The 21,725-nt window shown below is 36.9% G+C and overlaps 7 protein-coding genes and 1 long non-coding RNA gene across 12 annotated transcripts in view; 4 read left to right on the plus strand and 4 right to left on the minus strand.

Annotated features, from left to right (window-relative positions):
* The window catches only part of LOC132793092 (MOB kinase activator-like 2), a 35,665-nt gene extending 27,328 nt beyond the window's left edge, over positions 1-8,337 (minus strand). Inside the window, exon 1 of one of the 3 annotated variants that reach the window (XM_060802763.1) lies at positions 7,987-8,337. In XM_060802763.1, the coding sequence (XP_060658746.1) occupies positions 7,987-7,991 (5 nt within the window). In that variant the 5' untranslated portion in view covers positions 7,992-8,337. Of the gene's footprint in view, positions 1-1,308; positions 1,555-5,339; positions 5,842-7,986 lie in introns of those variants that run through there. The other 2 variants (XM_060802758.1, XM_060802757.1) reach the window with 2 other exon arrangements.
* LOC132793098 (uncharacterized) lies at positions 7,353-8,073 on the plus strand. The gene is made up of 2 exons (XR_009633073.1): positions 7,353-7,434; positions 7,549-8,073. It is a non-coding gene; the product is annotated as an uncharacterized LOC132793098 (long non-coding RNA).
* A 362-nt stretch (positions 8,338-8,699) lies between the features above and the next one.
* LOC132793094 (putative nuclease HARBI1) lies at positions 8,700-10,611 on the plus strand. The gene is made up of 4 exons (XM_060802765.1): positions 8,700-9,036; positions 9,114-9,519; positions 9,586-9,640; positions 9,699-10,611. The coding sequence occupies exons 1-4, from the start codon at positions 8,878-8,880 to the stop codon at positions 10,246-10,248; spliced, it is 1,170 nt and encodes a 389-aa protein (XP_060658748.1). The 5' UTR covers positions 8,700-8,877; the 3' UTR covers positions 10,249-10,611.
* On the minus strand, positions 10,423-11,316 carry LOC132793096 (uncharacterized). Its single transcript, XM_060802768.1, has 2 exons — positions 10,621-11,316; positions 10,423-10,558 (listed from the first exon to the last, which is right to left on the minus strand). The coding sequence occupies exons 1-2, from the start codon at positions 10,839-10,841 to the stop codon at positions 10,423-10,425; spliced, it is 357 nt and encodes a 118-aa protein (XP_060658751.1). The 5' UTR covers positions 10,842-11,316.
* A 351-nt stretch (positions 11,317-11,667) lies between these two features.
* On the minus strand, positions 11,668-16,424 carry LOC132793093 (uncharacterized). 2 transcript variants are annotated; one of them, XR_009633072.1, is made up of 5 exons: positions 16,124-16,424; positions 15,034-16,055; positions 13,498-14,974; positions 13,317-13,432; positions 11,668-13,241 (listed from the first exon to the last, which is right to left on the minus strand). XR_009633072.1 is itself a non-coding variant. In XM_060802764.1 (3 exons), exons 1-3 carry the CDS (start codon positions 13,716-13,718, stop codon positions 12,922-12,924), a joined length of 657 nt encoding a protein of 218 aa, XP_060658747.1. In that variant the 5' UTR covers positions 13,719-13,838; the 3' UTR covers positions 11,668-12,921. The 2 variants fall into 2 exon arrangements, 1 of the variants encoding a protein (XP_060658747.1); XM_060802764.1 differs by lacking the exons at positions 15,034-16,055; positions 16,124-16,424 and having other exon boundaries at positions 13,498-13,838.
* On the plus strand, positions 14,110-14,800 carry LOC132793095 (mitochondrial import inner membrane translocase subunit TIM14). Of its 2 annotated transcripts, XM_060802767.1 has the most exons (3): positions 14,110-14,187; positions 14,341-14,580; positions 14,644-14,783. In XM_060802767.1, exons 1-3 carry the CDS (start codon positions 14,185-14,187, stop codon positions 14,755-14,757), a joined length of 357 nt encoding a protein of 118 aa, XP_060658750.1. In that variant the 5' UTR covers positions 14,110-14,184; the 3' UTR covers positions 14,758-14,783. The 2 variants fall into 2 exon arrangements, with proteins under 2 accessions (XP_060658750.1, XP_060658749.1); XM_060802766.1 differs by lacking the exon at positions 14,110-14,187 and having other exon boundaries at positions 14,299-14,580; positions 14,644-14,800.
* A 614-nt stretch (positions 16,425-17,038) lies between the features above and the next one.
* LOC132790125 (ficolin-3-like) lies at positions 17,039-19,028 on the minus strand. The gene is made up of 3 exons (XM_060798564.1): positions 18,918-19,028; positions 17,531-18,847; positions 17,039-17,472 (listed from the first exon to the last, which is right to left on the minus strand). Exons 2-3 carry the CDS (start codon positions 18,463-18,465, stop codon positions 17,355-17,357), a joined length of 1,053 nt encoding a protein of 350 aa, XP_060654547.1. The 5' UTR covers positions 18,466-18,847; positions 18,918-19,028; the 3' UTR covers positions 17,039-17,354.
* A 1,610-nt stretch (positions 19,029-20,638) lies between these two features.
* On the plus strand, positions 20,639-21,533 carry LOC132794129 (serine protease 1-like). Its single transcript, XM_060804392.1, has one exon. It carries the CDS (start codon positions 20,654-20,656, stop codon positions 21,434-21,436), a length of 783 nt encoding a protein of 260 aa, XP_060660375.1. The 5' UTR covers positions 20,639-20,653; the 3' UTR covers positions 21,437-21,533.
* Positions 21,534-21,725: the final 192 nt, after the last annotated feature.

Here is a 21,725-nt window from a genome sequence, read left to right on the forward strand (position 1 = left end):
CAATTTATTTCAAGTTTTCCCAGTTATAATAATTTCTATTTTTAAATTGGATTTTTGCAATAATTTTTAACAATTATTTGAGATTAAAGGTTAATGCCAGAGAGGATAATAGAAGAAATATATTCATTTTATTGAAACCTTATGAAACCTGTTTTTTTTTTGTGAATAAATCATAGAACAGTTATTTTCGCTTGAAATGCATATTTATATTATTAACAAGTTTCAAAAATGACAATTATTTATATATTTACTTTTGAATAAAAGATTGAATTAAAGCTTAATTTATGTACATTTTTTTATTTCTGAGATAGATTTTTGAATTCTGAATATTTCCAGGATGTCATTAGTAAATAATTGATTTTTAATCATTGTTATTTAGTTATTTTTGTATATATTTTTTGCAATGTTAAATTTACTTCGACCTTCTGCAAGCTGAGTCATCAAATTTGCAAAAAAAAAAAATGATTTTGTAGCACGCAAAAGCAAAAATCGATTTTTGCCACACTGTGCCATGTTTGCTTGTGGTGACACATTTGCATAGACCACAATGAAGCAAAAAGGAGGCGAATGAGAAGGCGAGAAGTGCAAGTGGAGGGAGAGAAGTGCGAAAAATGGCGCAACTTGAAGTGGCTGGCGGAAGGGCAACATTCTTGCTGCTGCTGCTGCTGTTGTTGTTGTTGGGCACTTGAAAGAAAGAAAAGAGGAAGGACTTGTGATGCATTGGCAGAGTTGCCACCTGACTGCTAAAGCAGGGGATGATGCCAGAGGGACAGGAAACGCGTCCGGAAAGCAAGTGACAGCAGACAGCAGACAGTGCCAAAGGAAGTGGTTAAAAAACCAACAAAACGATCACAACAACAACAACAACAATTGGTAAACGCTGCTGCTGCTCTGCTACTGCGCTGCTTAATGGTTACAGTTAGTGGCCAAAGCAAAAGCTCGATGCACCGTAACAGTTATTGTTGTTTGTACCTGCTGTTGTTGTTGTTGTTGCTGTGCCAATTCTAAACGTTGCATTGGCAACAGTCGCGCTTCGCCGGTTTTGCAAGCAACTGCTACTAATACTAATACAACTACTACTGCATTGCGCGTAATCAGTGAAGCAACAAACCGTGGCAACAACAACAACAATTATGAGAGTTGTAATGCGGCTACTGCTGAAGAAGTGGCAAACAACAAACAACAAAAAACGTATTGAAAACTTGTATGTAGTTGGCAGTGTTGCTGTGAATGACACAGTTTACAAACAGAAATACACACGCACACACTTCGGCAACACTGGCTTAGTGGAGTTTACTCCTTGCTTACATTGTGTTGTGTTGTTGTTTTTCTTTTCATTAGAATGTGAACACTTTATTTGATTTCGTATCTCTTTCTTTTTTGCATATAAGAATTATATATTTTAAATTGTTTTAACTGCACGCACACGCATATATAGAAACATCGACAGAGTCTGTACGATGTTGAAACTGCGCGCCTCTTAAACAAAGTCAAACGCGTTGAGACGGCGACCCGACGACAACGACGACGACGAGCATGCAACCAAACATGCCAAAGGAAATTTCTATACTGAAGCAGCGGGCAAGACTTTGACAGCTGCTTGACTGACTGACTACTGCCAGCTAACACCAATACACACACACACACACACATAGAGTGAGAGAGAAGCTGGCGAACGAAAGCAGAGCAGAGCAGCGCCAAAGATGACGATGATGGTGTTGCTGTTTGCTACCATTGTTGTTGCAGTTAGTTTCTTTTCATGCTGTTTGCGTCGAAGTCGCAGTCGAAGTCACACACACACACTCACTCACATTAACTGGTTTGCTCAGAGAGCGCCACCATCGAGAGAGAGAGAGAGAGCGAGAGCATCAAGTGAGGGGCAGTCAGTGAATGTGCTTTGCATACAAATGTGGCAGTCAACCAAGACCAGAACATACATACACATACACGCACTCACCTATCGTAACACACATATACAATACACGACCACTTGTTTGACAGCTGAGCAAGTTCGCTTGCTCGCTCGCTCCCTTACAGCGTATAGTGTCTCTCTTTCTGACATTGGTACTCTCGCATCAGCTGAGTCACGCATACAACCGCACATTACAATATACATTTGCGATACGCTTGCCCGCGCGCTCAGCAGCTGACAGCGTATTCGCAGGGTTGCCAGACTTTGAGATATTTTTAGTAGTAGAAATAGTAGTAGATTTTTCTATTATAACGCATCAACAGAGGGGGGAAAGGATACCTTTGCTATATATTTTAAAGCTTTACGAATATTGAATTATTTCAACGTTTACCTGTCCCCGGTAAATGATTTTCTGTTGGCATACTACTCACCTGCAACGAGAGAGAAAAAAGAATAATGTTTAGATAAAACTTGAAAATAGGCAAAGAGACAGACAACTTTAATGATGATATTATCAGTATCAGGTAACACACACGAAACATGGCCCGCATGACCTTTTTAGATGTAATGTCATTAGCACCCTCTATCCTTATGTATAATTTGTGTGTTTGCCATTGATAAGCATATAAAGCAAAGAGAACAAAGAATAACACAGGAACTGCATTTAGTTCACGGCTTCCAGGGAATCAAATGCCAAAATCAAAAAGGCGCACCGTCATTCAAGACAAATACAGGAACCTCCACAAGAACAACAACAACCAAGTCAAGCAGCTGTCGGGTAGAGAGGCACAGAGCGACAAATTCGATTCGTGGCGTCTCGCTCAAACCAATTGCTGGACAATAAACACACCTGTGACCGCCCGCATTGCAACTGCTGTGAGTTCATTTGCACTGAACCTCTTCATAGCGCACACACGCAAACACAGACACACACGGTCACATCCATACACACACATAAGCGGAGCAAAGTGAGTGCGATGCTTGGCTGCTTTCTAGCGGTTACACCAAAGCAGAAGCAGACAACGAGCAAGGCAATTCGCCATTATTCGAATTGCTTTGCGCTCATTATTTATTGCAGCGGCTGTTGCAGCCTCGTTGCAGTCGACTGCAGACGATCCTCCATTACTCCGTCCTCCCCCATCACCTTAAATGTAAGAGCATGGAGAAGACAAGAAGAGAATAGCAAAATGGGTCAGAGAGCAGCACATCCAAAGTAAAACAATAAATAATCTAGCTCCACTTATCGATAGCATCGATAACAATCAGTGAGTGTGTAAATATCTCATTAAGAAAGTATCAATTAAATTGCATGCAACGATAGACAGGCAGAGAGATGAATACAGATGCAAAAAGAGTTTATTTCCTGCAATAACAACAATAAGCACAGAGCTATGGAAAACATACATAAATATAAATATCGCTCTCTCCTTCCTCTTTCTCTCGCTTTAACATCCACCGCTCTCAATCCCCCTCACACTATTCGCAGTGTTTTGTTATTGCGGCTTGTTTATTTGTTGCTATTCACTAATCTGTTTTTTTTCTTCTTAGCTTTGCGGTGGTAGCGCTGCGACAGCGACGGCAGTTCCGTTTAGTCGGTCACGCCACCACATAAATAAGACAAACACAACAATAACAACTTAGCAGCAGCAGCAGCAGTAATAGCAGCGTCCGTTGCTTTGGGTCATGCGCACTACACATGACGTCAGATGTAGCCATCGAATTTGGAAGTGCGCAAAAAAAAGGAAAATCACAATTTTGATTGTTTTACAGGAGAGCCAACGACTCGCAGTTACCCATTAATTTAAAAGTACTCCAAAATTTGTCATACGCATGCCTGTTTCTGGGCATTTTCAATAAAATTTACGACAAATTATAGAATCCAATTTATGAACGCCCTATCGGAAACAAATCATATCATAACATATGTATTCCCAAATTAGGTTTAGAAATTAATTATTTTCTTGCCATTTTTTTACGTATGACAAAAAATTAAACATAGTTTTACTCGCACAGCAAATTTGTTGTTAAAGGGTATACATAACTATAAAATATAAACACACACACACACACACATCGATAGACTTGTGCAATTCGTAGCAAGGCGCTGTGAGATTTATGCTTAAGTCACGCCACCAGCCCCAAAAAGGGGGCGTAGCAAAATGCGTCTTAGGTGTGAACCGGCATTGACCCTCCCCTCCCACCACCCTCCACCCATTTTTCGTCTAGCATTCCCTCACTGACAAAAACACACACACATCTCAGGCACGTTGCGGGGTTTCTTTTGCAAATGGAAACCCTACAAATAATGAAGCGTACGTAACTGCGGCAAAGGGGTGCGTCTGCTGTAAAGTTGGGGGAAATTTGCTTGCTAAGTGCGCAGTTCAGACGCAGGACACACTTATACACACACACACACATACATATGTATGTGTCCATAGAAATTGTATAATTTGCAAGAAACTTGAATCTCAATAAGCAGAACAACAACATTGCCAACGAAATGAAAATCAGCTGTTTTTGCAAGGAGTGCAGCAGCAGTTAATGCAAACAAAAGTTCCCTTTATCTCTATTTGTCTCTCTTACTCACTCGCCCTTTACGTACAATACATTGTGTTGGTGTTTGTTGTTGTTTATGCTAACTGCCGATAGCGAAGAAGGCAAAGAATATACATACATACATATATGAATATATGTATGCGTGTGTGTGTGTGTAGAGGCAGTAATATCAGCATTGCTACGTTGTATACATAAGCATATGCGTAGTTTTGTTTACATATGTACAGTGCAGTCTCAACAATTAGAACCACTTGATAAAAAAAAAATTGCAAATTTGTGATGCTGTTTTATCTGAATTCTGTGTAATAATTTGAATAAAAAATTATCGCCGATACTAATTAACAAAATGATAAACATCTAAATATATTGAACGAAAATAAAAAATGGTTGGTAATTGAAATATATATGTACATAGGTAATTATAATTATTTCGAAAAAAATTAAAATCAATATTTATAATTCTAATTATCTGTTATATTTGATTTAAAATAGTTTCCTCCATCACAATAAACCATTTTCTATATAATATTCTGATACGATATTATATCAGTCGAAGACATGGACAGTCAAATTATAATACTAATTTAATTATTTGAGCAATACTGAGGAATGAAAAAAAGATCTTGTTCATTCATGTTTATGAAACTTAATTCAACAACAATATGTGAGTGAAAAAAAGTCGGATCGCTTAAAAAAACGTTGTATAAAGTATTATGAAATATTTTGTAGTGGCTTATATTTAAGAAATATCTTTAATCTCTTTTGCAAATCGGGCAACTATGAACACCCTATGTATATAGTGAAAGAGCTTCACATCTAATCCATATTATCTCCCTCATCTCAACGCGACTCTTAAATTCCTGTGGCTTACCGACAGAAACAGGTGACAGTCTCCTCCACATCGAGGGGCAGCGACAGCTGTGTGGATGAATTGCTGCTGGCAGATCCATTTGCCCCGCCCACAGCTGCCACAACGCCGCCCACATTGGTCGCCACATTTGATTGTCCCTTGTGGCCGATATTGTTGCTATTATTATTATTGCTGGTGCTGTTGTTATTGTTGTGATTATTGTTGTTCCCACTGCCGCTGCTGTTGTTATTTTGCTGGCGCGGCACATGGCGAGCAAAGGTGGCTGCAAACGTGGACGACAGCGAGGAGTGCGATGTGGATGAGCGTGGTGTGGTCGCCGCTGGTGTCGTCGATGAGGTGCTGCCATCATCCGCCAAGGGCACTGAGGAATAGCGCACGAGGATGGCCCGACTCACCCGATTGCCGCCCGTTAGATTCGAGATGGCCCAATTCATGGCCGAAAAGGAAAGGTAACGTTTTTTGTATGGGTACGGAATGGAACTAGACGCGTCCAGGGTCCAACGACAACTGAGTGCAGTGCAATTGCCAGCTAAATCAAGTCTTTACCCATTCCTATGCACATAGAGAAACCAATAATGACGCTCTAAAAACAAACTGCAAAAAATTCACTTTACGAATTCTCTGCACTTGAAGTTAAAAGTAAATTAGGAAAAAAAATTATAACGGCACCATACTTCGGTTGAAATGATTTCTTTTTTTGCATACAGACATTTTAACTAAAAAATATAAAGCAAATTTATTTTAAAAATACTTTTGGTCTTAGCACAAATTGAATCGGTAGCTGGTAGATTATTTCTCTCTGTGTATGCTGCCCTCTTGTCCTCGGTCTTTCACTTTTGTCTCTGTCTTTTTTCTAAGACATAGTAGAAAAATTGATTTTCGCAAATGATTTGTCAACCCTGTCAATCAATTCCAGACGCGAAGTGTTGCCAACTTGCGAATTATCCATTTTCTTCTTCTCCCTCGCAATTGCTCTCTCCCTCTCTCTTCCTATTTGTCTGTGTCTATTGTGACGTGCCTTTTATTTTGTGCTCTCGTCCGCATGTTGTCTAATTCAATTAGAGTTGTGCTAAGTGCGCCTCAAGGCCGAGGTTTACACCCCGCCTTCCAACCACTTTTCCAACATTCCCTAGTTGAGCTTAGTTGGCGACAGGGAAGATCCCACATCTACAAATATATTTTTCAATTTCTTAAAAAAAAATAAAACGCTAATTGCTTTTCGTAATGAAACTTGCTAAGACGGAAAGAAGCAAAACTTTTGTATTCAAATAAAAAATAAAATATAAATAAATACATTTTTATTTTTTAATTAGAGCCAAATATAAGTAGTATTATTCAGTAATCTCCTAGTTGTCAAGTAACAAAATAAATTCTATAACGGCTACATTTTTCTCTAAAATAGTAACAATTAAAATAGCGACACTATAAAATTATTCATCAACACATAATTAATCTCTGATCATAATGAAATTACCCATTCAACATTTCTGTTATGCTCTGTTCTTTACTAATAAGATTTTATTTTGTTTCAGGTTTTGGGACCAGAAAAAGATAGATTTATTTAAAATTTTATTTTTTTTAAATCAATAAAAAATTATTTGCGCTGTACATTTTAAGTTATGATACCCTTCTACTCCAATCAGTAGCTGGTTTAAATAAATGCAATCTGAAACACAACAAACTAATCTACTACTAAAATCGATAGCAGCGTCAGATGAAAGTAAACACCTTTCACACGCATGCAAATGTATGTATGTATATGTGTAAAATGTTTGCATGATCTACATTGACCATAGGTTGTAGTGTTACTGCTGTTTGTATAAGTTTGCGTTTTTCTCTGTTTTGATTGGAAACTGTAATGAAATTGGCAAGTTCAATAAACCGGCTTCTCTTATCTCCTAGCCGTCGTCGTCGACGCTGCGTAGAAACATAAACAAGCGAACAATGGGAAAGAGGGAGAACGAATGAGCGAGCATATAAGCTAACGAGTGAGATGCAAAAGGTGAAGCAGACAATCGAAAATAAAAAAAACTGCAGTGGCCTTGATGAATGGTCGAGAAGGAAGCAGAATGCATTAATGTGCATGGATACGCAAGTATGTGTATGTGTGTGTGAGTACATAAAACACGAAAAAAAAAATCAAAACACTTGCGATTGCGTTACATTTGAGAAATCGATAAATATAATTTTGTTTTTATTGATTTCGCAGTGTGTAAACGATAACAACGTAAAGAAGAAGCAGAGAATAACAACAATAAGGCAAAATAGGGACTACGCAACTCCTGCGAGAGTTGATGGGGAGGGAACGGGACGAGTTTTGGGGGGTTGAAGCAAACAACGAAGCTGAAGAAGACAAAAAAAGAAATGAAAATTTCTTTTGGTTTGGCCAAAGAAGAGATGGATGATGATGTGAAACGAGGCCAATTGGCAAAACGCCAAATGGCAACGCAAAGCAGAGCAGAGGACATAAAAGACACCACCAAGCAACCAAAACGAGCAGCGACGTAACGTCGCGACATCGTAGTCACCGTCGTCGTTGCGGTCGCCTCTGTTATCGTGTGTTATACATATGTATTTATAAAAAAAAAATACACAGGATTTGTTTTATTTTATTTTCTTTTGTTGCATATTGCACTTGGTTACTTACCCCATCAACCAATCGACGGTGTCGCGCAAATACTCCGGAATACGCTCCAGTTTGACGGCTTCTGCTGCTGCGCTGCTTCTGTTGTTGCCTTTCGCCAAAAATAGTTTTAGATTCTTTTGTCGCCCAGCAGAGACAGACACTCACACACTGACACACGCACGCACACAAACACACACCCAACAGCAACTACACCAACGTCAACAGCACACGGCACACGACACGGTTTTATCACCGAGCAAGCCAATTGACACTTTTACTTTTATTTGTTGTTTATTAATCAATAATATACGAATATCGTTTAAAAACTTCTTTGCACATCAAAAATTTTCACGCTTCTTCTTCTTCACTTGTTTTGTTGTGGGAGCCCGATGCGCAGGGTGACCGTAAGTTCAGTTTTAAAATCGATTATTTAATCTCGAAATATATACTAAATATACACTTCACGTAATTATTAGCTTTTCTTTGCTACATTATTTGAATGTATTTTTGTATCCTAGTTTTTCTATCATAAAAATGAGCATACAAAAGTCAGTTTGCAATATCCAAAATAAAACGAGGACATTGGGATATTGCTGGTAATGCGTGCAAAACACGATTTTAGGTGATAGGCATCGATAGCTCGATTTCGTGCGATATTGGCACGAAGCTAACGGTTTTTCAGAAATCATTCCGAATTTTCGAAAATAAAGCATTTTGCTTCATATGTATTGCATATTTCTACTAAATCTTACAGAATATAACATAAAAAAACGTATGCAACTGTTTGTCAGCTGTTCCACAACTGTTGCTGTTGTGGCGGTTGCTGTATCCCTGGTTTCTTATCGATAACAGCTGCTGTTGTTTCAATTTGTATTTGGTAAAATGTTTGTTTATGTTTAACGAATTTAAAAAATGGATATTTCAAGACTTGTGATGTTGTGCGAGCAGAATGAGTTGAGTTTCCTCAATCTGCTCGAGTGGGAAGAAGAGTTTGACGACACGGTGGATGGCTGCCGCTTTAGCTATGACCGGCAACGCAAGAAACGAAAAGCGCCTCGCGAATGGGCAATTGTAAGTTATTTTCAAATAGTTATAAATTAAAAAAATTCACTTAAGTTGATAACCCTCCCAATACATTTCTAACACAGCCACGTAGCGGAGCATTCTGGGAGAAAATTGTGCCGCACGCTACAGATGAGGATTTTCAGCAGCATTTTCGCCTGGAAAGAAGTGACTTCAATCAATTGATCGAATATCTAAAGTGTATGAAGAAAGCAAACACATCATTCCGTAAAGCAATTGCAGTGGACAAGCGAATTGCCATTGCATTATATACCTTAGGGACCACAGCTGAATACAGTGCGGTGGCGAAGCTGTTTGGCGTCTCAACTCCGATGGTGTGCAAGATACTCCATCAGTTTTGCAAAGAGGTGAAACGTGTTCTTGGCCCGGATTTCATGCCACACGAATTCCTGACACAACAGGCGACGCTTCAGAAATGTGTACAAGGTTTCTATGATGTTCACGGAATTCCACAGTGCATTGGCGCAATTGGTGAGCACTAAACAATGTTGCTATTTGTTGTTTTTTCATTTTGCTAAACTTTTGACCAATTCACAGGCTGCTGTCACATGCAACTGAGCGTAAATACGTTGCTGGCTCTAGTGGATTATCGGTAAGCTAGCTACTTAGTTTTATTTATGCAAGCTATTTCCAATTAAATCAAATTTTAGTGGAAGATTTCTGTATGTGGAGTACAAGAGTCCAAGTAGCCAGCCCGATGCCGAGACATATAAAGGAAGTACATTGCTAGAAATGTTTGATGCATCGCCTTTAATCGAATTAAACTACAAGATTATGGGGAGCATTGCTGTTCCATTGATGCTTTTGGGTGACTCAAGCTACGAGATGAGTCCAACGCTCATAACACCGCATCCATCAAATGCAACCGCCCGGCAAAGTGTCTTTAACAATGCTCTAAATGAAGCCAGACACGTTGTGGATCGTGCTTTTCTTGAGTTGAGAGCGCGTTTTGGCCGCTTGGCTAAGGGATTAGATACCCAGGGGAAACCCAATGATATTATTGACTGCTGTTGCATATTACACAATTTCCTCAGCTACAAAAAGAGCACAATTTGCGACTCGTGGATCAACAATGTGCCAAATAATGAAAGCAAACAAGCAAACATCACGCAAGCAACCAAGAGTAATCCAGAAGCTGAAATGATACGACAAGCGATTAGCACAAAACTCAAGATAAGAGTTTCATGTGCTCCAGAGTAGGAAATATATCCAAAGTGATCACCAAGTCAAGGATCATATTGCTCCCTTTTTCGGAGTCGGCCAAGATCAACCAAACCCCTTTTGGATAATGCTAAATAGAGAATCAACTCGATGCTATAAAAACAATTTAAGAAACTAAACAATTTTTTTTATTAATTCAAGGCTATGATCGCATTATCTATCAATAATTTCATCATTTTTGTATTTGCGTATAAGCATTTTGCATGAGGCGAGAGTCGGTGCGCCATACAAACAAGTATTTGGTAATCCCCATTCAGTCTCTTTCACCGGGAAGTACTCATTTGTTTTTCTGTGTAAGAAACAAATATTTTAGCATAATTATATATTATATTTTTTATTATAGTTTTTTACCTTTCCAAACAATCAGCGTACCATGCGCCTTCGCGATAATTTTCTTTGCAGTTTACATATTCCCACATATCAGTGTCATCGTCAATCTTTGAGTACTTGCATTGATTATTGCTTTGCCCAGAATAATTACCCAAACTGCTCACTAAATAGTCGTTATCTTTGCCATCAACTCTAAAATTGTCGAAGCGAACGTTGCTGACTCTTCCATCGTAATCCTCCATTTGAATGAGAAGCTCATAACGTGTCGAGTTCGTTAGTTGATGAATCTTTTCTAAGCCTAGAAAGAAGTTGCCCGAGAAGGAACCAAAGCCTGCAGAATACGTCGCCCAACTGCGGAAAAACTCTTCTCCACCATCTATTCTCTGCAGAATTACAATCCAGCCAGGTCCATATGTCTTATTATCGAACAACACGTCAAATGAACCATAACCATCTACATTTATTGGACGGGGAACAGGAATACCACCACCACAAACGCTATTCTCATTTAACTCCTTTAACTTATCAACATTTGTATTGCATATTTGCAAATTATTCTTTTCTTTCACCAAGTCATTATTCTTCTCAGCGAGAGTTTTGTTAATCTCATTGAGATGTCTTTCCCATTGTAACAAGCTAGCATTCTTTTCATCAAGAGTTTCGTTCAACGTATGAAGCTGATTTTCGTATTCTTCTAGCTTATCATTTTGAAACACATATTTTGAAGTTCAATTCATCGTAATTCACAGCACTTTTTGATTGCACCAATTGACTACGAATAATTTCTTTCTGAAATTCGATTTGAGCCCTCAATTCTTTAATAATCACTTCATTGGATTCCTGATGAACGATTTTCTCTTTTAACTCTTTTACTTCCTTATCCTTCAGCTCACATTGGTCAAGTCCGTCCTTAACATGCTGTATATAATCTATGAATGGCTTCACTGACTTATAAGTGTACGCGCCGCATTGTTCGTCAAGTTCGTTTTCTTGAGTAGCCTGACGAAAGGGAGATAATTTACTTTTAACACGCAATGTACACTTTACATATTCCATAGAATATATTACCTTTTCAATAATTGCTGATTCTGCAAAAGATATTCCTTGAGCAACCAGAATCAAGGCTGTATATAATATTATTCTGCTCATTTGGAATTATTGTTCTCTACTCAGAGCGGATCAAAAACTCACTGAAGTGTTTTTCTAAAGACAGCGACAATATATTAAAGACAAGGCTGAATTTAAGAGTCTGCTTGTCTAAGAATAGAGAGAATTATAAAGTTCATTGTATTATTCTGCCCATACTCAATTCTAAATATACATATTCATCAAACAGATTATATTTTCAACTAGAAAACAGGTCAGACTATTTTGACCTGTCAAATTTTGATAATGTATTTTTTAAAAGGAGCGTTTGCTAAGAAGTCTTAACGCCTTGGCGAATAAATTCAACTTTATTTAACATTTTTAAGGCACTGTACACTTTACATATTCCATAGAATATATTACCTTTTCAATAATTGCTGATTCTGCAAAAGATATTCCTTGAACAACCAGAATCAAGGCTGTATATAATATTATTCTGCTCATTTTGGAATTATTGTTCTCTACTCAGAGCGGATCAAAAACTCACTGAAGTGTTTTTCTAAAGACAGCGACAATATATTAAAGACATGGCTGAATTTAAGAGTCTGCTTGTCTAAGAATAGAGAGAATTATAAAGTTCATTGTATTATTCTGCCCATACTCAATTCCAAATATACATATTCATCAAACAGATTATATTTTCAACTAGAAAACAGGTCAGACTATTTTGACCTGTCAAATTTTGATAATGTATTTTTTTAAATAGAGCGTTTGCTAAGAAGTCTTAACGCCTTGGCGAATAAATTCAACTTTATTTAACATTTTTAAGGCAGGTCTTACTAAGCCTAGGCAATGCTATTAAGCAATTGACGATAGTTGATGAATATCTACTTGTAGAGTCCAAATTGTCAGCCCAAATCAGAGAACTATGAAGAGAGAGCACTGCTGGATGCATCCCAATTGTCTCCCGAATTCATCTACACTGATGACGTGAAGGACATCAATGAGTAATTAATGCTTTTGAGCGATTCGCACTACAAATTAATTGTTATGATCATGCAAATAAATTATCAACTGCTGTTTGCATATTTTCCAAATTGCGCAAATTAAATAAGAATATTTTTGCGACTCTTTCCTCAGCGATTTGCCGAGTGAAGAATAAATAATTCAACTGATGGAATTTGTCAGATATTTCAGTAGCATATATTAGAACTAAATTTGTACAAAGTCAGGGCTTCACTTTCTGCTTTTCACGAGTGCTAGTAGTTTCTTGTGAAACTCGGCATTTTCTGCTGCCATTCGTTTCATTACTTCAAGCCGATTCATGGCAATGCTCTCCAAGCGAACAGTTCGATCCCGTTCAATCTCCAGCATCGCTAGCTCGAAAGGCGTCATTTTACTTGTATTTCCCAATTTGCGTCTCTTCTTTTCTGGCGATGGAGAGGCGGAGACTGAGTCAGGGCAATTATTGTCGTTGGGTTCAGCAACAGACGACGTCTCGGAATTGGGTAAATCATCAAGGCCATATTGTTCATCATCCAACAGAGCGGCAACGCCTGAAATAATTTAATTACATTTGCAATGAACAGAATATATGTATGTATATGTATATATGAACATGAAAAACGTACCATTGCTCTCGATGCTCTCAATGCTTTGTGGGCTAACGCCGAGAATCTTGTGAACACGCTCAAAATGCCGCCATGAAGACGGCCGTCCAAGAGCTTCAATATCCCTTAGCTCTTCGCTGCTTGGCAATTGGTTTCATGTTGATTAGTCCATTATGTTATTTGTATTTGTAAACATACATACTTGTATTTCTTGGTGACACTCTCAATTCTAGTTCGTACATCTTTCCATTGTATTTGTAAACCGGCTTTACACAGTTTTTCGGCAATCGCTTGATATATATTTTGATAGTTGCCGCTGAAATTGACTTTTTTACTTTCCTCCTCCCATAGCGTAAAGAGTATATTCTCGTGGCGAATTAACCATATCATAGGCTTATTGTGAAATCTGTCTGCAGCTGGCATGTCCCATAAACAAAAATTCGTACAATTCTATATTTTAGTTTTCTCATCAATTCAACATAAAAACAACGTCTATTGGTGATGTCAAATGCATAATAGCAAAGTTGTCTCAATTTTTATTATCGATGTTTTACCAATAATGTGGTTGACCATTTATCCGCGTTCGACTTTAGTGTGTAAAATAAGTTCAGCAACTTTATTTCTTTATTTTTTATATAATAATAAATATGGTTTGTTGTTTTAAAATTAAATTTTTAATGTGATCTTTGATTATAAAATATTTTGTGGAAAGTCGTTTGCAATCGATGTTCAGAAACCTTACGATTATCGTGAGTACCATCTCTAAATAACACAGAATATCGATATCAGAGTTTTCAAATGTACTTGTTATACATTATCGATACTGAAAACATATTCAAGTCAGCTGTCAAAACGACAACAGTCAACAACACACATCGATTACATAAAAATGGTATAAAATTGCAAAATATTTATGTTTATTTGATAAATAAACTGTCAATTATCATAATTATTTTTAATTTCTTGTTTCGACAATTGTTTCATAAAAATTGCAACAAATGCAATGCCACCAAAACACACCTTCAACCGTAAATTCTACCACAAGACGAGCTCGATTATTTTAGCCGGCCTCGGCGTGGCGGCTGTTGGCTTTGCTGGAAAACATTTGATGCGACGCATGCCACAGATGACAACGAAATTCAATGAGGCCCTCAAGAATCTGCCGAAATTCGATGCGGAGAGCATGGCTAATGCCAAGTACTATAAGGGCGGCTTTGATCCCAAAATGAACAAACGCGAAGCCGCTCTTATTCTTGGTGTCAGTCCCAGTGCTCCAAAGCTCAAGGTAAGTACTCCACGTGCTTCAGACTTACAAACCTATCCAACTGATTAACACGACATGTTGCAGATCAAGGATGCGCATAAGAAAATCATGTTGCTCAATCATCCGGATCGTGGTGGCTCTCCATATTTGGCGGCCAAGATAAATGAGGCCAAAGACTTTCTGGATAATGCTAAATAGAGACCCAACTCGTTGTAAATAAACTATTGTAAATAGAATGTAAGATCGCTAAACTGCTGTTTATAATTATTGATCTCAGGAAACACGAAAAATAATTTAGTTATCAGCATGTCTACGTATGAGCATTTTGACCGTCGTGGGACTCTCTAGCTGAATCCAACGAAGGTTTGGCCTCTTCCAATCATCTCCTTTCGCCGGGTAGACTCCATTTAAATGGCTGTGTAAAAAACAGATGTATCAGCATAATCAATCAATTATATATATTGTAATTTTTACCAAAATGTACAAGCTGTGTACCACCAGCCTGCGTGATATTCTTCTGCGCAGTTTCCAGAATCCCACACATCATTATCACGGTCCAACGTTGTGAATTTCATACCCACTTGCTTATGTAAATTGCCATGATTATCGCGTTCCCCAGAATAATTACCCAAGCTGCTCAAAGTGTAGTCTGTATCTTTGCCATCGACTTTAAAATTGTCAAAGCGAACGTTGCTGATACTCCCATCAAAGTTCTTCATGTGAATAAGGAGCTCATGGCGTGTCGAGTTCGTTAATTGATGAATCTTTTCTAAGCCTAGAAAGAAGTCGCCCTTGAAAGAACCAAAGCCACCTAAATACGTGTCCCAATCGCGATAAAAATCTTCTTTACCATCTATTCTCTGCTGGATGACAATCCAGCCAGGTCCATCTGTATTATTATCGATCAACACATCGAATGAACCATAGCCATCTACATATATTGAATTAGTACCCGGAATACAACCACCACAAACGCTATTTTCATTTAACTCCTTTAACTTATCAACATTTGTATTGCATACTTTCAAATTATTATTTTCTTTCACCAACTCATTATTCCTTTCAGCAAGAGTTTGGTTAATCTCACGAAGATGTCTTTCCCATTGTAACAAGCTAGCATTCTTTTCATCAAGAGTTTCGTTTAACGTATGAAGTTGATTTTCGTATTCTTCTAGCTTATCATTTTGAAACACTATTTTAAATTTCAATTCGTCGCAATTCACTGCACTCTTGGATTGTAACATTTGACTATGAATAATTTCTTTCTGAAATTCTAAATTTGAGTGCAGATCGTCAATCTGAGCCCTCAATTCTTTAATAATCGCTTCGTTGACTTGCTGATGAACAATTTTCTCTTTTAACTCTTTTACTTCCTTATCCTTTAGTTCACACTGTTCAAGTCCGTCCTTAACATGCTGTATATAATCTATGAATGGCTTCACTGACTTATAAGTGTACGCGCTGCATTGTTCGTCAAGTTCGTTTTCTTGAGTAGCCTGACGAAAGGGAGATAATTTACTTTTAACACGCACTGTACACTTTACATATTCCATAGAATTATTACCTTTTCATTAATTGCTGATTCTGCAAAAGATATTCCTTGAGCAACTAGAATCAAGGCTGTATATAATATTATTCTGCTCATTTGGAATTATTGTTCTCTACTCAACCCGGATCAAAAACTCACTAACGTGTTTGTCTAAACACATCGAGAATATATTAAAGAAATGAGAGAGAGCTTCGACTTATCAATACATAGAGAGTAATTTCATTTCCGACAGATTGTATTCCCAACTACAAATTAGGTCAGTCTATTTTGGTTTATCATTATTTTGTTAAACAGCGGCTCAAAGTCTTAAGTGCTGATGATGCTTTAAATCTTATTAAAGTATTATTTGCAAAAGAAAACATTTTCGTATATAGAAAAGTAATTTTCGCCTGACATAAGTATTGATATAAATATAAAGTATGTACTTTCAATTGTATAAATAAAATCAGTTATTTGATATTTTGGTTATCAAATTGAAATTGTTGTTTCATTATCATCTGAAACTTGTTAGGCTTCGAAACACATAGCAGTAAACCAGTTTAAATAAAATAAAACTCAAAAAAATAAAAACAATTGCTGAATCAAAAAAACAATGTTAATCTGCGTATATTTCCAAGTAATAATAAATGTAAATCTTAATAGAATTTTAAAATTTATTCATCTTGGTGTATCACTATATCGTATAAGATTGTCATCATATCATTTGCTAACAAATTTAGTTATATTGATTTATATTTTGGTTCGCTTCAGATTCGAGTAGTTACACCAAAATAAATTTTGAGTAGTTCTATTTATTCTCAAGCGCAGAGTAGAATTTATTTAAGTTGATGGAAAACAAAAATAATCAAAAAACGAACGAAATTATATTGCCCATCAATCTATATATGTACATAATTCCTGTAAATCAAAGCTGATTAATTAGCTACAAATCTATTTTAGGCTGCCAATTTTTCCCATAGTGATTATCTGCACTTAGAAACTAACAAATTATGTGATTCATTTTATTTTTGTTTTTTTTTGCTAAAGAGATAAATAAGTTCGAAAGGTTAAAATCCATTAAAGGCTGCAAAGCTTTAAAATATTGTTGCCTCGTCATCATCATGCTCATTTGTTTAATGTTCGTAATAAGCACATCACGTATACGCACAGTGTCAAGTTCTGATAGGAGCTCTATGAGCAAATAAAAGTGAAATTTATATGGGCATTAAATTAGAAAATAAGTTATCGTTTCATTAAAAACTTTTGTTTACAATGGTTGATATTTTCGTATCATCATTTGAACACTCTTGAGAGGCGTAAAGTTTGACCAATACATTTGTGTGTATGTGTTGCCGTCCATCACTGAGTATAATCCATTTAAATTGCTGTACAAGAATAAATATTAGAGTTCAGCCAATTAATAAGACGATTATGAAGATTTACCTCACTGTGCAACGATTGTGCCACCATCCTGCTTTATGAGATTTTGCACACTCGTTCTCCCACCGATCATTATCGCGGTCAAATGTTGAGAATTTCATGCCTTCCTGATGTCGTAAATTGTCGCCACCCCAGGGATGACCGTCGTTATCGCCAGAAAATTTACCCAAACTGCTCAATGTGTAGTCCGTTTCATTGCCGTCAACTTTGAAATTATCGTAGCCACCGTGTCGTATTATTCCATTGAAGTATTCCACGCGAATACGAAGTTGATAGCGTGTCGAGTACGTTAGTCGATGAATCTTCTCTAGGCCTAGAAAGAAATCTCCCTCAAAAGATCCAAAGCCTGCTACGTACGTATTCCAATCGCGATAAAAATCTTCTTTACCGTCTATTCTTTGCTGGATTACTATCCAGTCTTTTTCAGCTGTCTTATTATCGAACAACACATCGAATGAATCATAGTCAGGCACATTTATTGAACGAATATTCGAAGTGTAACTATCTGAAATCCTTTTCTCATTTCTCTTTAACATTTCGTTATCTTTTTGGCACATTTGTAGGTCTTTGATATGTTCTAATAACTCAGTGTTCTTTTCAACAAATGATTCGTTAAGTTTATTGAAGTTATTTTCCCAATTTACTAGACTCTCATTCGATCTTATAAATGTTTTATTAAGATCGTTGAATTTACGATCACATTTTGATAACCTTTCATTATTTTTAACAAAAGTTTGATTAAGCTCGCTGAATTTATTTTCACATTTGAATATCCCATTATTCTTTTCAATATACTTTTCATTAAGCTCATTGAAGCTTTTTTTCAACTTTACTAGACTCTCATTCTTTTCAATAATGTTTTTTTTAAGCTCGCTGAAATTATTTTCACATTTTAATAACATATAATTTTTTTTCAATAAATGTTTTATTAAGCTCATTGAAGTTATTTTCCAACTTTACTAGACTGTCACTTTTTTCAACAAAAGTTCTATTAACTTCTTTAAAATTATGTTCACATTTTGATAGCATTTTGCTTCTATCACTTAATTTCAAAATTAAATCATCACAATTATCTCTTATTTTTGAAATATCAGTAAACTTTCGAATAGTTTCCTTTTGAAATTCAATTTGATTTCTTAATTCTTTAATGATCCCGTTGTTATAATCCCGATTGGCTCTTAATTCTTGAATTTCCCTATTCATCAATTCCTTTCTTTCTAGTTCTTCCCTAACATGTCGCAAATAATCCAGCATTGGCTTTAAAACTGAATACGAATACGTGCTGCATTGTTCTTCAAGTTGACGAGTTGATTCACATGTCTGATAAAGGGGAAACGATTTTAATTTTAACACGCACTCTTTTTATGTATTTGTATTTGTTTATTATTACTTCTGGTGAAATTGTTGATCCTGCAAAGGACACTCCTTGAGCAACCACAATCAAGGCTGAATATATTACAATTCTGCTCATTGCGAATTGAAGTGCTTTACTAATCGAATATAAAAAAACTCACTGAAGAGCTCAGCTAAAAAGAGATTACTTCAGTGCATCTGCATGTACGAGTATAGTATGTATTAAATAAATAGCGAATGCGACAGATTATATTCACAAATACACATAAGGTCAGTCTATTTTTGTCACAATATAAAAAAATGATTGGATTTGTTTAAGTGCTTGCTAAGAACATCAAAATTGTCAGCTGAAGTAATGAAAATATGAAGTATTTTTAATTGTATAAATAAAATTACGTATACCCGCGTGTCAACAACCAACATCAAATATATGTAACAGAAGGTGTCCAAAAAGTATATATATTCTTGATCAGGGTGAATGGCCGAGACGATATAGCCATGTCCGCCTGTCTATCCCTATAAACCTCTGGACCTCAGAGAATATAAGAGGTAAAGCTCTACTTTTTCTCGACAGTATATTTTAGTATAATATTTTGGTATATTTTAAGAATAATACAGCACTGTTTTGATTTTATTGACATTGTCTACCGGGCATCTCACAGTCGACCCCTTTCGACTGTAGCTTTTTTACTTGTTTTGGCATTGTTATTGGTTAAAATCCAAAAAATGTAATAAAACTGATAGTTAAAAACCATTTTCACCCAAATCCTTTAACAAAAGTGTTTGGACATAAATTTATATAATATCATATATGCATATACAAAATATTATATCGAATATCGTTGATTTCTGCTATTCATTTTTATTACTGGTCATATTTCAATTTCTCTTTATTTGGCTTTATCTCGAAAACTAAAATGTTTGTCAATATAATATGACGAATAATGAATGACAACTATTTTATGTAGCGCTGTCAAATTTCTGAAAATAAGATTATTTTGAATGACATTTCACCTTAAACTTATTATTTCTCTTTCCTTCATATTAATAGAATGTCATACGTAGCATTGAAAATTGTTTTAAAGTAAAAGCTCAACGCGCGTATTACGTATACGATAGGGTTAACATGTTAATGAACTCTTTACTGATACTCATAACTATATAAGAATTCTAGAGTCAAGTTTTGACCCTTTATTTATTTTTTTTGTTGACTGCTCCAATTTATTTTCGATTTCTTTCATAAATTCCTTTGTGGTTTTCTGCATCAGAAAATATAAAAATTGTGCAGCCTTTCTTGAATGCAGATTATTTGAAGTATTTGAATGTTGTGAACTGTGAGTGTTGCGCTCCTGTCAATATATCTATATCAATTATCAATATATTCTATAATACATATCTAATATTTAGTATAAATTTATAGAATTCAAATCAGTGAATTTCGAGAATGATTACAAAGAAATAAATAAATTCAGAGGGAGTGTTAAACCGTAAATTGTGTAAGAGAATCGAAATGATAATTGTAGAGTAGTCTTATCAGTGATTTCTATAATTGAAATTTAAACTAATAATAATGTAATTTATAAAAGAGATAATGCAAAAAGTTCTCTGAGGTAATCTTTATTGCCTACTTGCATTTGCATTGCTAATCTAAAAAGCCATTAGACCCTCTCAGTGTCGTTAATGATGCTAATTAGCATAATTAGTGTGGCACCTTAAGGGAGCAATAAAATAAAAAGCGGAAGCACTTGTTGCACTTGCACCTGAACTTTGAGAATGTGGATCGTGTTTCTACTGCTCTCAGCAATCGTCGAAGCTGCGCCCCCTACGCTCAGCCTTGTGGAGCACTTCGATCATATTATAACGAATGGATATCCGGCGACATTGGGTCAAGCGCCCTACATTGTCGGCCTGCTGATGCGAGCGGGGGCGGCGGGCAGCTGGTGTGGCGGCTCAATTATACACCACAACTGGGTGCTGACCGCCGCCCATTGCACCGACGACATGGACGGGGCGACAATCTTCTATGGCGCCACGAGGCGCACTCAGGCGCTGTTCAGCGTGAATGTGAGTGCCGAGCAGATTATTCAGCATCCCGAATGGCCGCAGAGCATTGGCAATGACATCGCCCTGATACGCACACCGCATGTGGATTATTGGTCGCTGGTCAATAAGGTGGCATTGCCAGCGATCGCCGAGCGGAGCAAGAGCTATGTGGATGAGATGGCCACCACATGCGGCTGGGGCAGCACAAGCGATGGCAGTCCTCTGCCCGAGTGGCTGCAGTGCGTCGATCTGCGCATCATCAGCAATCAGCGCTGTTCTCGCAGCTACGGACGTCTTCCAGCGAGCGTTTTGTGCGTCGACACACCCGAGGGACGTTCGATATGCGATGGCGACTCCGGTGGTCCACTGGTCACCATGGGTGAGGAGCCAACCCTGATTGGCGTCACATCGTTCAGCGATGCCAGTAGCTGCACTTCGGTGGCTCCAGCTGGTTTCACTAGAGTCACCGCCCACTTGGACTGGATCGAAGAGGTCTCCGGTGTGGCTTACTAGGAATATTTACATGAAATGTACTTCGTATAGAAAACTTGGTCACCACATTCGACTGCAAAAGACACAGTATAATATAATATATGTTATATATAATTAATTCGTAACATTCGAATTGGAGTTTTGATATAAGATTGAAGTAGGAAGTGTAAAAATAACAACGAAAATAATTATCATTATTAAAATAGAGAATACAAAAATAATTCATCTATGTAGAGAGAAAGAAATGTGGCAAAAAGTTTATAGTAATTTTTTGTAATTATATTCCTAATACAGCCATCAGTACAGATAA

Source organism: Drosophila nasuta, chromosome 3 (genome assembly GCF_023558535.2).
Source record: "Drosophila nasuta strain 15112-1781.00 chromosome 3, ASM2355853v1, whole genome shotgun sequence".
Lineage (NCBI taxonomy): Eukaryota > Metazoa > Arthropoda > Insecta > Diptera > Drosophilidae > Drosophila > Drosophila nasuta.